At 40.2% G+C, this 17,367-nt stretch overlaps 1 protein-coding gene across 4 annotated transcripts in view; it reads left to right on the forward strand.

Moving 5' to 3' along the window:
• auh (AU RNA binding protein/enoyl-CoA hydratase) overlaps window positions 1–17,367 on the forward strand; it is an 80,893-nt gene that overhangs the window by 8,248 nt on the left and 55,278 nt on the right. Inside the window, exons 4-5 of one of the 4 annotated variants that reach the window (XM_057321905.1) lie at window positions 835–921; window positions 9,979–10,071. The exons of 1 other annotated variant lie outside the window; for it this stretch is intronic. In XM_057321905.1, the coding sequence (XP_057177888.1) occupies window positions 835–921; window positions 9,979–10,071 (180 nt within the window). The remainder of the gene's footprint in view (window positions 1–834; window positions 922–9,978; window positions 10,072–17,367) is intronic. 2 more of the 4 variants (XM_057321908.1, XM_057321907.1) reach the window with 2 other exon arrangements.

Genomic DNA, 17,367 nt, shown 5'->3' on the forward strand with positions numbered 1-17,367 from the left:
CAACTGCAGTTACAAATGACAGTCTGTTAAATGCATGCAGCATTTCTTGTGAAGACTCGCAACATAATTTTGGCAAGAGCCTGAGGCGGCAGGACATTTGACGGGAGGCGGCCGCCTCCAATTTCTCTATGCAGGAAAAACCCTGGTTACCTAAATATAAAGGAATAGAGGCGATCCCTGTGCCGGGAAAGCCAGACCTTAAGCGACATTTTCCCACCGAATTAAAACTAAGCTTTATCCAAAAGGACGGTGTTTGTCTTTGTGTGCTTTTTATGAGTATTTACTCATAAACTATATCAAAATTCTAGATACTATAGCGTTTTTGAACCTTACAGAAAAAAAATCCACAAAAATAGGGCACAATGTACAACTATGTACAACTATATAATAAAAATCAGTATCTAACATCTTTTGTTTTAAATAAATGTCTGCTTACATTTAATTATTATTTTATAATTTCAAGCACATTTACTTTAATTTATCATATTAAAATAATAATATTTTTTAATATTTTAATAAATAATATAGCACACTACAGTCTTATCATATAGGTTTGTCATTGTTAATAAGACTTGTATTTGATGGCTCGCCTCAAAGTCCTTTTCAGTGTGTTCTCAAATTAAATAGTGAAATGCTTGTGAAGTAAGCTGTCAGGGTAGCGCTGGAGATACAGTTTATTCGGGTCCCTAAGACACAGACACTGAACGAGCATCCACTTTAAAAATGATTTTTCTCATAATTTACTTACCCTTATTCCATATCACTTTCTTCTTCTGAGATATTTAAACGCAAAAACAAACTCACTCAGTTGTCAACATGTGTTTGTTTAAACAGGTGCAGATTTAAAAGAAAGAGCAAAGATGCACCAGAGTGAAGTAGGACCATTTGTTGCTAAAGCAAGGACCCTAATAACAGAGCTTGGTAGGTAAACCATAACAGTAAAACATATTTGTTTAAATAAATATCATATTTGTAGAAGTTTAAATATTGTCAAATCTTTAACCAGACAGCTACTAAGGTAGTGCCTAAAAAAGTATTCATCCCCCTCCATTTTTTCGCATTTTGTTATGTTGTTACATTTGTCACATCAATCTACACTCCATACACTATAATGACAAAACAGATTTGTGACAACTTTTATTTTATTTTTAAAAGGAAATAAGTACATGCATAAGCATTAACACAGGTTAAAACACCTTTACAGCCTCAAGTCTTTCTGGGTATGATGGGACAAACTTTATACATCTACATTAGGCAATTTTCTGCCATTCTTCTCCTCGGATCCTCTCAAACTCTGCCAGGTTGGATGGGACCATCAGTAGACAGACATTTTCAGATTTCTACAGAGATGTTCAGTAGGGTTCAAGCCCAGGAGGCCCGGGCCACACAAGGACATTTAAAGAGTTGTCCTTAAAGGGATCCTGCTCACAAAAATGAATATTCTGTCATAAATTACTCACCCTAAAGTCGTTTATCAAGCCTAGGACCTCCATTTATCTCCAGAATGCAAATTAAGATAGTTTTGTTGAAGTTCTGGAGCTTTCAGACTCCTCCATAGACTGCAACATAACCAAACTTCAAAGCGCTGAAAGTGAGTAAAGACATCGTTGAAATAGTCCATGTAACTCAAGTGGTTCAGCTTTAATTATATAAAGCAGTGGTTCTCAAACTGTGGTATGTGTACCACTAGTGGTACTTGAAGAGACCCCTTGTGGTACATGACACGACAGAAAATTAAAAACTATATATGAATTTACATTTCATGTTTTAAAAACAATTCCAAAATGTTAAATACATGATAGATAAATACAGAATACATCTCAGCCTATGTGAAATTTTAATATAGTTGTATGAATTATCGTTTATTTATCATTGGTCGATGTTACTCAGCCGTGTGACAGGCAGCTCAAACACAGAGCGGTAGCAGACAGACGCTTGTGAGTATCTCACTCTCTCTCTTTTCCGATGAGCTGCGTGTAAATTAAGTTTCTCATGTTTTTCTGGACTTGAACCGCTGTTTAAAGCTGTTGTTATTGCTGTAAAGCGCTAATTCAACACGCGTCTGCATCTACTCAAGGTTAAATCTATGAAGGGTGAGCCGCTGCAGTAAAGTGTGAGTCTCTGTTTGTTATATCGTTGCTGTCGGGCGGAAACCTCCTATGTCCAAATTTGGTCAATTTCATATTTTTTCACAAATCGATGCTATTGGTCAGTCGGCATGTGGGTCTGTTATTTTTACAAATTATTAACCAATCTAAAGTGTTGAAAATAGCTTGAGAGCAAATGTCTTAACTCCATTGGACACTTCAACTGTCTGAGAAGTCTCGTAACTCCACCTCTTCTTCACTCCGCGGGAGCTTCTCGGCATTACGTCTCCTGATTGAAAGTTTTTTTTAGACAATAACGAGTGAAAATAGTTAGGTTATATACATTTGAGTAGGCCTGTTTTGTTAAAAATTGATAGCTGTAATGCTTCGGTGCAGAAGGAAGCCCGTGAGCCACGAAGGTAAGTTTGCGAGCAGATTCGGCTAATTTCCGCCTATTAGACAGCCTAGTCAGCTCATCGTTTTTTGTATTACATCACTTATAGTTCTTAAACCTTTAAAATAGAGTTTAGGAATATGTATGTAACCACAGTCATTAGCTTTGGTTAATGATTCAAGCCTTTTATCTTGTCAAGAGGCTCAACGCGACCGCCGACTTTATTTGCGTGCAGAATAATTTCCGACTATATTAGACAGCCTGTTTAACATTTTATTTTGGTATTGCATCACTCATAGCTCTAACGTTTAAAATAGAGTTTAGGAAGATGTATGTAGCCACAATCATTAGCTTTCATTAGCTCTTAAAGCCTCGTCTCTTGTCAAAAGGCTCAACGCGACAGCAGACTTTGATGAACACTGCTGGCAGCAGCGACGTCTGTGTCTGTACCATTCTTATCAATGACAGCGTAATCTCGTATCTCTCTGCTCCCAAGTCATAAACCTTGTATCTCCAATTAAACATGGTTTTGGGGAAATGTTGTGTTAATGTTGGTACACAACAGTATATGATAGCAATATAAGGTATAATACCAACTTTAACGATACAATGTTTAATAACTCAAAAAATATGCAATTTTTTAATTTCCTGAAAAATAATGGTTTTGGAGATGCGAGGATTCCGCCCTACAGCGACGATATACAGCTGTTCTCTTGATGTTTAAGTAAATCCCCCATAAAAGTCATTTACATAGCCCTGTTTACAGTGCACTACAGAAAAGTGTTTTGTGTCCACTTTTACTATTATCTGGTAAATAAAAAGTGTTTGTATTATTAATAATCCATTAGAATTGGAGGACGAGGTGTAAAGATAAAGATTCACAGCTCTACTATTAATTTGAGTGTTTAGTCATATGATTTTCTATGATGGTCATTAGAAGGTACTTGAAACAACTCATTTTATTAAAGGTGGTACTTGATCTGAAAAGTTTGAGAACCACTGATATAAAGTGACAAGGATACATTTTGTGCGCAAACAAACAAAAATACCGACTATATTCAACAATTTTCAGACTTCGGTGTTAGTTTGCAACGCGCGTTGAGGAGAGCACCGTGACGCAATGACAGTGTACTGCATGACGCATGCTCGTCAGTGCCACGCTCATGCATTGTGCAGTGTTGACCTCGGATTTACTTACTTTCAGTGCTTTGAAGTATGGTTACGTCTTAATTTGCTTTCTGGAGATAAACGGAGATCCTAGAGTTGACAGGAGACTTTAGGGTGAGTAATTTAAGTCATTTTATGGCAGAGGTACGCTTTTAGCCACTTTTGCATTGTTTTAGCTATGTGCTTAGTCCTGTTGGAGAACAAACATTTTGCCCAGTCTGAGGTTCTGAATCATCTGAACCAGGTTTTCATTAAGACTATTTCTGTATTTTTTGACGTTGAGCTTTCTTTCTACCCTGACAAGTCCCCCAGTCTCTGCTGCTGAAAAACTCATACACAGCATGATGCTGTTACCACCACACTTTACTGTTGAGATGGTATTGTGCAGGTGATGAGCTGTGTCTAGTTTTCTCCAGACATGATGCTTGAAACTGAGATTTATCAAACCAGAGAATCTTATTTCTCACAGTTTGAAAGATTCTTTTAAGTGCTTATGTGCAAAAAGTTTTCATGTGTTTTCACTGACGGCTTGGGGCTGGCCTTTCTGTCATAAAGCCCAGTGCCAGTGTGTAGCTGAGGCTCAATAAATTGCTGACACGAGAGATAAACTTAGTCATGCATTTAATGGCGACCGCATACACAACAATGACAACAACACAACATAAATGATATGAACCACTGTGCAGGGCAAACTGCACCACAGCGAACATCAGTGCAATGTATTATCGCAAACAACAACTAATTTAGCAAAGATACAGCTGACTGCAACCTGTCTAGTACACCTCAAAATCCTGCAACCTGTCGGGGATGACCAGACCGCCCTAAAGAGCTGGCTCTGGGACAGCTGAGGGGGGGCCACCTCAGAGCACTTGGCCTCTACTGAAGATGGGGACACACTCCTAGCCTCCGGGCATCTGCTGTCATCAGACCGCGGGGGAGAAGCAGGCATCGCAATCACCAAGGGGATATCCGGATCACTTTGGGCAGCGCTATGTGACACCTCACGCTCATCTTTGCTCTCACATGCAGCCCTGTTGTAGCATTGACCTACAGCACCTGGAAAAGAGTCAACTTTATAACAGTCAGTTAAGCGAACCCTATAAGAAGCACGCCGCAACTGGGAACCTGTAAACTAACGGACAGTAACACACAGTATGTGTTGAGGTGGCGCGTAGAATGTGAGTTTGCCGAATAGCATGTCTGTCGTACTCATATGTGTCTGACCCCACACAGACCTGATGTCTAGCACGACAAGGCCATCGAAAAATAGCTTGTGTCCAGCTCTCTGAAAGCATGTTTGTGTTTCAACGACTACCATCAATGGCGAGGAGCCGTCTGCCTGACGTGTTGACTGTGTTGGTGATTTTAACCTGTTGCACTACTGTCAATGGTCTGCCTTACGTGGATGTGACTATGAAAAGTTTCAAGGCATGGTGACTGCAGGATGTGAACCCGATGTACCGCCATAGGATTACATGGACAGTAAGCCAGCCACGCTTTTGCAATAAAAGCTCTGTCTGGCTGTGGTAGAAAAGGGCATTTACTGAGAGGTCTGTGAGCCTCTTTACAAAGTGGGCAGGATTTTCTTAGTTGCTCCCCTTTGTTTTGGGAGGTTTGACACAGCCGAGTGCATAGCTCTGGCATCCTCTGATTACTGCAGCTCGTCCTGCAGTGAACGCAGAGCTTGCGATATGTCTGGTATAATGGACGCCAGAGTGCATAACCGTAGCCTGACCTGTGCCATACCTGTGCTTTACAAGCTGTGGCAAATCACTGTGTATGAGACGGAGCGATTACATTTAAATTTACGCATTTGGCAGCTGTGTTAATTTAAAATGTTTTCACTGACGAAAACGAGACGATAATTAAATAAAAATGAATGCATGATAACGAAAACTGTAATACAAATATACTGACATTTTCGTCAACTAATAAAAACGAAACGAAAATATTCTTGTCCCACCTGGCGGATATCAGTTTGCGCGCATGTGCTTATCTCATATAAACGGTAGAGAGAAGTCTCTGGGAGAAGGGGAAGCACAGACATGTATTTCTGTGTCTCCATGCGGTTTACAAAGCGTCTATTTTCCTTCACGATCGCCAGTAAAACGCCGCAAACTTGAAGCGTGACTGCAGGCGAGTCACCCCGAAACACATTACAAAGGCAAGCTCAAAGGTTTTTATATGCCTATGTTAACTTAACACGAGCTGCTGCATAACGTGAAATGCAACATAGTCAGCCAAAAGAAAACCAGCGCTGTCCTCTACTGATTATAGAAGTGATGAAGTGAGTCAAATTGTACATTCGAACCAAATATGTAACATGTTTGCATGACTAAAGAAATGTAATACAATTTATATAATATGTCTTTTGAAAGCTATTACTCATTCATTGCTGTATCAAGCAAAGACAGTGCAGCTCTTTCTTCAAAGAGGCATGCCATGAGCCAATAGCCTTTGAGTGTGAGCCCTGTCAGAGCGTTTCATTGGTTGAATGAACTGAATGAACACGCGTCAATTGACGTCAAATGGGATTGAATGAACTGGAACATGTCGTTCATGGTCTAATATTCTGTGTTCCAACAATGCAAATCTAGTTACTAAACTTTTCTGAAAAATAAAGGTAATGACCTGGTTTAATTTCATTCTAAGGTGAAGTAAATTATGTCAAAACAGTTGAATCTTTGTATGGAACATTTAATTACGCCAAGTAAATGATTTAAACCATTTAGATTTTAGTAGACTAAATATAATGTAGAGGTGCTGGTCATATAATTAGAATATCATCAAAAAGTTGATTTATTTCACTAATTCCATTCAAAAAGTGAAACTTGTATATTATATTCATTCATTACACACAGACTGATATATTTCAAATGTTTATTTCTTTTAATTTGATTATTATAACTGACAACTAATGAAAATCCCAAATTCAGTATGTCAGAAAATTAGAATATTACTTAAGACCAATACAAAGAAAGGATTTTTAGAAATCTTGGCCAACTGAAAAGAATGAACATGAAAAGTATGAGCATGTAAAGCACTCAATACTTAGTTGGGGCTCCTTTTGCCTGAATTACTGCAGCAATGCGGCATGGCATGGAGTCGATCAGTCTGTGGCACTGCTCAGGTGTTATGAGAGCCCAGGTTGCTCTGATAGTGGCCTTCAGCTCTTCTGCATTGTTGGGTCTGGCATATCGCATCTTCCTCTTCACAATACCCCATAGATTTTCTATGGGGTTAAGGTCAGGCGAGTTTGCTGGCCAATTAAGAACAGGGATACCATGGTCCCCTTAAACCAGGTACTGGTAGCTTTGGCACTGTGTGCAGGTGCCAAGTCCTGTTGGAAAATGAAATCTGCATCTCCATAAAGTTGGTCAGCAGCAGGAAGCATCAGAAGCGTCTCGCCTGGGCTAAAGACAAAAAGGACTGGACTGCTGCTGAGTGGTCCAAAGTTATGTTCTCTGATGAAAGTAAATTTTGCATTTCCTTTGGAAATCAGGGTCCCAGAGTCTGGAGGAAGAGAGGAGAGGCACAGAATCCACGTTGCTTGAGGTCCAGTGTAAAGTTTCCACAGTCAGTGATGGTTTGGGGTGCCATGTCATCTGCTGGTGTTGGTCCACTGTGTTTTCTGAGGTCCAAAGTCAACGAAGCCGTATACCAGGAAGTTTTAGAGCACTTCATGCTTCCTGCTGCTGACCAACTTTATGGAGATGCACATTTCGGTCTGAGTGAGGCTCCCCGGCTCTCTATCCTGCTCCTCTTCACTGGGTCTCCCTTCCCCGTCCTCGACGCCGGGTTCTGCCCCTTCCGGGGATCTGTACTCCTCACCACCACGGGCTGGCACGCTTGCGGCTGGGTCGCTACGGCTGCTGCTACGAACACTGTCACCTCTCACCACCGTGGGCTTAAACGCTCGCGGTTGGGTCTATATAGTACTATTTCTCGTGTGAGTCAATAAAGTTTGGTTTTCACCGCATCTGGGCCGTCTCTGTGCTTCTTCCATGACAGAACATACATTTGTATCTGAGTGCAATGTGCAATCGATTTTTCTGTTTTTTGCACCCGTAGCAAGCATTTTTAGAGGCGTTTTGACAATTCAGAGACCCCGTACAAACGAGCGCCAAAATCCAGGATGGTGTCTCGGTGCACTTTGTCTCGCAGCACAAAGTATTATATGAGAAACAAAATGTGGATTACAAAAACAGAAGTGTGGTAGATGAGCAGATGATTGCGGAACAGCTTGATAACAGGATAGTATTTAACAGGATTTTCTAGCCACGGTGTTAAATGCAAGAAGACCATACCTCAACATTTGGGCATCATTACCAAAATCTGGGATCCGTTTGCGAAACGAAAATTATGTTTCACGGGAGAAATAACAAAGCGGATGGATGGCGGCAGATTGGTGTGAAAAACGGTAGTGTTGAAAGGTATGCAAGAAAATGCAGGCAGAGAGAGTGAGGACAGCCTACCTAGTGAGCCAGTACTGTCAATGGAGAGAAGCAAGGGATGAAAGGAGAGATAAGGAGAGAGGCAGAGCGAAAGCAGTGTCAGGATATATTGTTTTGCGATTATTTTTTTCCACAACGGATTAATTAAAGGGGTCAAATGACAGGGCTAAAACGAATATTATCGTGTATGCACGATTTAAGGTTCAAAAACGCTGTATTTTCCACATACCGTGCATGTTTGTATCTTCTCTTTGCCCCGCCTCTCTGAAACGCGTGGATTTTTTACAAAGCTCATCGCTCTGAAAAACGAGGTGTGCTTTGATTGGGCAGTTAACCAGTGCATAGTGATTGGTCGAATACTGCAAGCGTGTGACGGAAATGTAACGCCTCTTACCATGTTTGGAACATCAGGTTCCAAAGCAATTGTGCTGACAGATACGCCCATCTTACTTGCGTATACATTTGGGTGGTCTTGGTCAAATCATACCATGAACTGACGTAGATTTGTGGGGGTGTGGTTACACAAGGCGTTTCAGGCAGGTCTGGGTGAGCATTCGCTTTTAGATAGAATGCATGTTTTGTTCCGACACATGTCTAATGGGCAACTAATAACACACCAAAGACACAGAAAAACACGTATTCGCGCCATATGACCCCTTTAATATGCATCGGACTCAGTATGCAAGGTTTCTGTGCGTGATTAATTTTAAGGATAAAGAATTTGAAAAAACGTATACGAACAGTAACCGCTATAGAATGTTAACATAAGGCAGCAACATAACAAATTGTGAAAAAATTTACGGGGATGAATACTTTTTATAGGCACTGTATATTATACACAAGCAGTCAAATTGTTTGTTATGACTGTGTAATTGTACAATGTAAATACAGATGGTTTGCACAAGGGCTCTTTTTGAAGTGTATTGATAACTGTGATTGATAAATTCGGATATTTACAAGAAATCAATTCAGAATTCTGACAAAAGTTAAATTACATTACAAGCTTCAATATATTCTATATTCTCTCCATATACCGGCGCTGAAAAAATTAATAGACCATTCCAAATTTTAATTTCAAATCAGCATTTCTAGATGTATTGTGGCCATTCCAGTCCAGTGTTTGTTGTATTTCAATAATATCAAACCTCGGGAGTGTGACATACAGTGAAGTCATTAAACAGCAATGTGAAAGCCTTCCAGAATGACAAGACACATGAAAACTGTGATACAAATGCGAGGCTATTATAATTTTTTTTACTTTTCCTAGATACATATACAAATATTACTGATGTATTGCTTAAAAATAAATATAAACTTGTTTTCTTTGCAGTATGAGGTATGAGGACCTTCTTTGCAGGTCTGAAAAAATGCAGAGCATCTTTTCTGTTATTTTGACCCGTTTCTCCAGTTTTCATTTTCTGCAAATAAATGCAAATAGCAAAAATGATATATTATTAGTAGTTCACAGAATGAAAAAAAATAATTTTACCTAATCCCATAACTATAAAAAGTAAATTTAGAAAAACCGAAATGGTGCTTTAAATTTTTCAGCGGCTGTATATGTGGTTATGAAGTATAATGTCTAATATATCAGCACAGGGACTTATTCATAGTAAATATTAATGGTTTCAAATAGTTTCTGTTGTTGTTTTTAAGTGATATTGTGTTGTCATTTTAATTGTCAATTTTTTTTAATTCACATTTTTTTGCTATCTTTAAATTGTATGTACATTTTTACATATAATACTATATACTGTGTATATATCATTATATTGACCAATGGTCACCCTGCTCTCTAGTTATTGGTCTTAGCCAAAAAAAAGTTGCTCTGAAGCTCAGATGGTTAATAGACGATTTTTAATGACACGCTTTTTAGGTAATCTACCCATGCCAACAATTGCAGCCATTGATGGGGCAGCTCTTGGAGGAGGTCTTGAGATGGCACTTGCCTGTGACATCAGAGTTGCAGGTAGGATTAATGCCTAAATAATCATGGACCTCAAATAATATTGTAGGTTTATTGTGAAATATATTTTATACATGTGGATACATTCATTAGGGTGTCATTAAGTAGATGTCTTCTTTCATGCATTTTATATTCACACTGCCAGATTTATATGAGAAAGTCTGCATGATGTTTTATTCTTAGAATACATTTTCACACCATATGTTTTCACACAAGGCATCCTCATTTCAATAGTGGCTATTTTAGGGCCTTTAATTGGAATAGTTGCACAGTGACTCAAAGTTGCTGTAAAAAGTAACGAATGCCTCAAGTAAGTTGAAAACAACTTTTGGTTTTGTTCTTTTCCAATCAAGTGAAGTTCACGTAATATTAACATTATTAACATTTCCTGTCATGTGTAAATAAGGGCATAAAAGAGACAGCTGACATTGGGTTGTCATTAGTAGGGGTGTGCGATATACTGTATATTGTGTGGGATAATATCTTAAAGGAGCTGTTTGTAAGATGTTTACTGTACTAAATCAATAAAATACTATAATATATTTGTAGATATTTAGGATATATATAATATATATATAATAAACCAATCTGGGTCAGAGATGCATTTTCCACCCTTTCTAAAAAGCCTAGACATCATCTAAAACAACAACAAAAGCATTGGAAACGTAACAATTATAGCAGATAAAGTGTTAAAAGTGTAAGACTCAATGCTTTCCACTATCACATGCACTGCATGTGTGCGTTGAGTTTGTGGAGGAGGGGGGCAGGGAAAAAGCTGTGTCCAATATTTAGAATTTAGATTACGGTACCAAGTTCAACTGCTAGACATCAATGACACATAAAGCTCCTTTAACAGTGGTTTTAACATGCAAAATCATATTATCTAGGGCCACTCGCTTTTATTCTGAGTGTGATGTTGCAGCACAGTAGATTGTGTTATTTGTTTAAACCTGTCACCGTAATTTATTAATGGATTTAACCCTTTATCAATTAACCCTGCTACCATCAATGTCCATTTAAAAAAAATATGTGACTTAATCACATTTGACAACATTGTTTACACTTGACAAAAGTGTTAAATGTGTGCAGGTTTTAAAGAAACTTGAATAGGCAGCTTGCTCTTTTGATTTGCCTGAATCATGATGGGGAAGACTTTAGGATCAAGGTGAAGCCAACAAGTAAACCAGAACTGAATGAATGCAACAGCAGTAAACCCTGTTTTTTGGCCAATCAGTAAGGGGGAGAGGCTCATAACATTATTATTATTATTAATAAAAAGCTACGACTACCTAATGAACATACAGTGAGGGAAATAATTATTTGATCCCCTGGTGATTTTGTAAGTTTGCCTGCTTACAAAGAAATGAAGGGTCTATCATTTTTATGGTAGGTTTCTTTTAACTGATAGAGACAGAATATAAAAAAAATCACGGGAATTTTTTTTGTATACATGTTATAAGTTGATTTGAATTTCAGTCAGTACATTGATGAATACACATCTACTGTTACAGCATATATGAGCACATGCATAGACAATATCATACCACAGAGGACCATTTGCACATATCTAAATCAGAAACCATGGGTGACTGCACAGTTATGGTACAGTCCACATGATCATTTCATGGCTTTTAATTTGGTCACTCTGATGCTTACAAAAAGTCAAGATATGATGTTCGCAAGGGCATAAAGGCTGCCAAAGCAGAGAACTGGAAGACTGGAACATCACAACACTTCAGATGACTCAAGTAAAATGTGGCATGTCCTATCATATAGAGCTGCACGATTCTGGATAAATTGAGAATCCTGATTCTTTTGTTTCAAGTAGAGATTGCGATTCTTTTACGATTCTGAATGATGACTAAAAGTAATACATAATTTACTAGAGGTTCTGACAAAACAATTGTTTATTTAGGTATGTAATACGTAGGACTTTGCTTCAAAATTATTACATATTTTATGGTTAACCTACAGTAGTTATAGTGAGAAATTTTTAACCACAAATTCCATAAGTAAAGTGTTTTTTTTTTTAACTTTAAATGCAAAAGTTTAACTTCCTAAAAAGTATTAATGCATTGAATTAACGTGTATATGAAATATTTCTCAGTAAAAAAATTAATAAGGTGACACTTGCAATTAAAGGTCTTGCCTGATATTTGCAGACTGCTTGAAGGGGTCTTTAAAGAAAGACAATACTGATAAACATAACAACGCAGTATTCTCACCTGTAAACAGTTTAAAATAGCTCTAATAGTGCAGCTTCTCTATTAGCGTAAATACAGTGATAAGCGCTACACACTCTGATGACGTGTTTTACCGCAATGACGATATAAATGCGCACTCAGATTTGTCAGCGCTACAAACTGTCTGCAATCGATAGTTTCGTTTCAAACCTGTCTAGTTAAGATGTGAAGCATATTCAGAACAATGTAAGAAAGACACTCATAAGAGCAGTTTTGTTGTCAGGCTGTATTTACTCTATATGTTGGTCTGTTGTTTGGTGTGAGATTAATTTGGGCAGCGTAGGAGCTTGTAAACGCGTCTCATGCGTGTGAGTTGGCAACTCTTTGCTTTAATCCCAATACTTCTGTGATCATTGGACAGAAATAACGATAGTGTGATGTTGTTGCATCAATGTACCGCTAGGTGGCACTCGATCTACTTGAGTTGTATAGAGAGAGAGAGAAGAAGAAGTAGAGAATACGGAGCATGTGCATGCATGTTATGCGATAGTGCGTTAATAAAGTTACTGAAAGGATTTACAGTCTCCAGCGTCTTGTCTGCAATAAGACATAACAAATTGGCGACGAGGATGTTTTTTGTACAAGATTTTCTGAGGATGGCTTCAGTAAGTGCTACATTTCCCAATCCTTTTTTGCTTTGTCCCGGTGAGCCTGCTATACCGCTAGTCACATGGTTGAAAATGTTCCGGAATTACATGCTAGTCATCAATGCTACTGGGGATTTATGGTCAGAAGCCAGAAAACGTGCTTTGCTTCTTCACTGCCTCGGAACCGAAGGTCAGAGATTGTTTTATACACTGCCCAATACCGGTGACGATCTAGCTGATGCTATTACGGCTTTGGAACAACACTTCGTTCTGAAAAGAAATGTGGCCGTGGAAAGACATGCCTTTCAGGAAACGCATACAGAGGATAGATGAAACGGTAGTACAATACATTGCTGCATTAAGAGATTTAGCGACTACTTGTGAATTTGCTGACAATCTTGACGATATGTTGCGTGATCAACTTGTTGAAAATATCGACAGCTATTATATAATATATAACAGCTCGAACATGCTTTCGCTGTGGCTCTACTGGGCATCTTGCAAACGCACAGAACTGCCCCGCTGCATCTGCTAAATGTAATAATTGCAATAAGATTGGACATTTTGCACGAGTCTGCCGTTCCGCTCCTACTCATTCAGTGCATTCAGTTGAATTGCCAGAGGTCTGTATTCTCCATCTGCCTGGAGCGACTGACCGTCTGATGTGTGAAGTGACCGTACATGCCTCACCTGCTGCTACCCCTGTGTCTCATCAACTTACTGTGGACTCTGGTTCGTCTGTGTCCATCCTGCCGAAACAACTGTATGAACAGCATTTTCGCACTGTGCCGTTGCAAGCCCCTGCTGCCTGTTTAGTTACTTACTTACAAGAGCCGATTTCAGTACTAGGATGTTTATCTGCTACAGTCACTAAATATGGCATTACCTGTCCTGCACACTTCTTCATTGTTGACACTGGCACTGCTTTGCTAGGCATGGATCTGATTAAGGGACTTCAGCTGCAAATTACTGGACACACTGTGCTGAAGTCGGCACAATCCGCTCCAGTCTGTGCTCTCTCCACTTCTCCATCACAGCGTGCTGCATTAGGCTGTGTGAACAACTTCACGAACAAGGTGAACATTTCTGACTCTGTAACACCTGTCAGATGCAAATTGCGTCGCTTACCTTTCTCCGTGAGAGATGCTGTTTCCGCAGAACTGGAACGTCTCTTACAGGCTGGTGTGATCGAACGGATTGATTCTTCTCCATGGGTTTCTCCAATTGTTGTGGTCCAAAAGAAAACGGGGGGGGGGATCCGCATGTGTGTGGACTTGCAAGGGCCCAACAAGGCAGTTATAGTAGACAGCTACCCATTGCCACACATGGAGGAGATGATGACATTACTGCAAGGTGCGACTGTGTTTTCAACTATAAACTTGGAAAGTGCATACCATCAGGTACCTCTTCATGAAGATTGCCGGGACCTCACTGCTTTTCTTACACACGAGGGCCTCTTCAGATTCTGCAGGGTACCTTATGGCTTGGCGTCTGCTCCAGCTGCATTCCAAAAGATGATGGTCATCATTCTAAAAGGAATCCAGAACGTTGCAAATTATCTGGACGACATCATCGTGTGGGGACGCTCGCTGCAAGAACATGATCAAGCGCTAGAGAAGGTGATGCAACGTCTCAAAGATGCTGGGTTGGTGTTGAATGAGTCAAAATGTCAATTCAGAAAACAGAGTTTGAAGTTTCTAGGCCACATGGTGACGTCGCAGGGTATTCAGTTGGATCAGGAACATCTATCTGCAATAATCGATGCACCTGCACCAACGGATGCTGTTCAGTTGCGTTCTTTGCTGGGTCTTCTCTCCTGGTACAACAAATTCATTCCTAATTTCGCTTCCGTGGTGATGCCTCTGCGTGAGTGCTTGAGAGATGAGAGTGGATTTCGCTGGTCTGATGATGCTCAACAAAGCTTGGATGATGTGAAGAAGCTGCTGGTTCACAGTCCTGCGCTTATACGGTTTGACCCGGAGATGCCGGTGGTCATTTTTACTGACGCGTCTGCATATGGACTAGGTGCTGTCTTCGCTCAAATTGGCACTGATGGTCAAGAACATACTGTCGCTTTCGCATCCAAAACACTGTCCTCAGCTGAACAGAAATACTCCACTGTTGAAAAGGAGGCTCTGGCGTGTGTCTGGGCGGTGGAAAAATGGAGAACGTACTTGTGGGGTCGCAGATTTACATTGCGGACTGACCATCAAGCGTTAACGACACTGCTGACCACAAAAGGGACTGATAGAGCTGGTATGCGTATTGCTCGGTGGGCTGCTCGGTTGCTCTGTTTTGACTACATAGTTGAGTATCGTGCTGGATCTGAGAACTACACTGCAGATTGTTTATCCAGCTTGCCATTGCCAATTCCTTTGGATGCTGAGTCAGAAACAGAACCCGAGTTTGTTGCTTTACTGTCTTCTGGTCCGATTGCCATATCCCAGGAAGAATTTGCTACTGCCTCTGCTCACTGTTCTGAACTCTCTGCGTTGCGCGCACAAATTGCGAGTAAATGGCCTTCATCTTCCGCTGCTATGGATCATGTGATTCATCCATACTACAAGCTCCGACATGAGTTCAGTGTGCAAGCTGAGTTTGTGTTTAGAGGATCTAGACTGGTTGTGCCTGGAAAATTGCATGAGTCATTGTTCCGTATTGCACATGAGGGTCATCAGGGAATTGTGAGAAAGAAGCAACGCCTGCGTGAGATGTATTGGTGGCCAAACATGGACACATTTGTGACGGAGAAAATTGCTGCTTGTCATTTATGTCTTTCTCTGGACAAAACTGCGAAAGCCTCTGCTGTTCCACTCCAGCCTGTTCCTTTACCTTCTGCACCGTGGGAAAAACTGGCGATAGACATTGTGGGCCCGTTCGAGACTGCTGTCTGGGACTGTCGATATGCTCTGACACTCACTGACTATTATAGTACGTGGCCTGAGGTAGCCTTTACTGCGTCTGTTGCAACAAAACAGGTGACTGCATTTCTTACCTCTGTCTTCAGCAGACACGGCAACCCGACCACTCTGGTCAGTGATAATGGGCCTCAGTTCACTTCCCCTGAGTTTGCTGCATTCCTGAAAGAGAGAGATATTAAGCACATTCGTACTTCAGTGTATCATCCTGCTGCAAATGGTGCTATTGAACACTTTCACAGAGTTCTCAAGAGTACAATCCAATCAGCAATCCTACAATCCGCACCATGGAAATCAACAGTGACTGACTTCCTGCAGATTTACCGCGATACATCTCATGCTGTAACAGGTGTTTCCCCATTCGAATTGCTTCATGGAAGGAAAATGCGTACCCGTCTCAATGTCCTGAAACCTTCACCTTCTGGTCATGAGCCGACACCACTGCAGAAGCGTGTTTCCTCACGTCAGGATGTCATGAAATCTCGCTTTGACCACAAGCATTGAGTGCGACATTTCTCTTTTCAACCAGGGAATAAAGTGCGCATTAAAAAGTCTGTACATGTACCAAAAGCTTATCCAAAGTTCACTCCTCTAGTTGAGGTCAGGAAAAAAGTTGGTCCTTACACTTACCTCTTGGATGATGGAAAAAGTGGCATGCATCGTGTCTTGCACCCTTGCCAACTAGAGAGTTGGATAATGGAATGACAGCCAATGCTGAAAACGTGATGCCCTCTCATGTTCCATTGTCTGGAAATTCAGTGTTTTCTGATGCTGGTCCAAGAGAACAACGTGAAAGACGTGAGCCCGGTTGGCTAAAGGACTATGTCTATTAGTTACAGAATTTGACATGGACTTTTGCACTTTACTGTATATATATCATATACTTACATGAAAGTCGAGTACTGAATAATAGTGAGTAGTTTGGTTCATGTTGCTTGTTGTTTGGAATATTCTTCTGCATTCAATTGGTGTGTTGCTTGGTGTAGTTCATTTATGTGTGAAATTGTTGATGCATGGCAGATTTGCTGTTCTTTCTGTTTTATGTTACTTGTTGGTTACAGGAGCATCATTTAACTAAGAGGAGATTATGTGATGTTGTTGCATCAATGTACCGCTAGGTGGCACTCGATCTACTCGAGTTGCATCGAGAGGCAGAGAGAAGAAGAAGTAGAGAATACGGAGCATGTGCCTGCATGTTATGCGATAGTGCGTTAATAAAGTTACTGAAAGGATTTACAGTCTCCAGCGTCTTGTCTGCAATAAGACATAACAGATAGTGTGTGGTTGAAAAGACTGTTTGTGACGTCGTTACATACCTTATGATAATAATGCTATCTCTGCTTCTGCGGCAGCACCAGCACATATTGAAGTGTTATGATTTTAGTCCGAGGTAAATTAGACACGAGAATCATTGATTTTCATTAATGAGATCGCGTGGGTGTTTGAATCGAGATCGCGATCTTTTAACGGTTAATCGTGCAGCTCTACTATCATACATCACAAACTACAAAAGCCGGACATTTGCAACCAGCTCTACATCTTTTATGAGCT

The sequence above is a fragment of the Triplophysa rosa genome, linkage group LG22, assembly GCF_024868665.1.
Source record: "Triplophysa rosa linkage group LG22, Trosa_1v2, whole genome shotgun sequence".
Lineage (NCBI taxonomy): Eukaryota > Metazoa > Chordata > Actinopteri > Cypriniformes > Nemacheilidae > Triplophysa > Triplophysa rosa.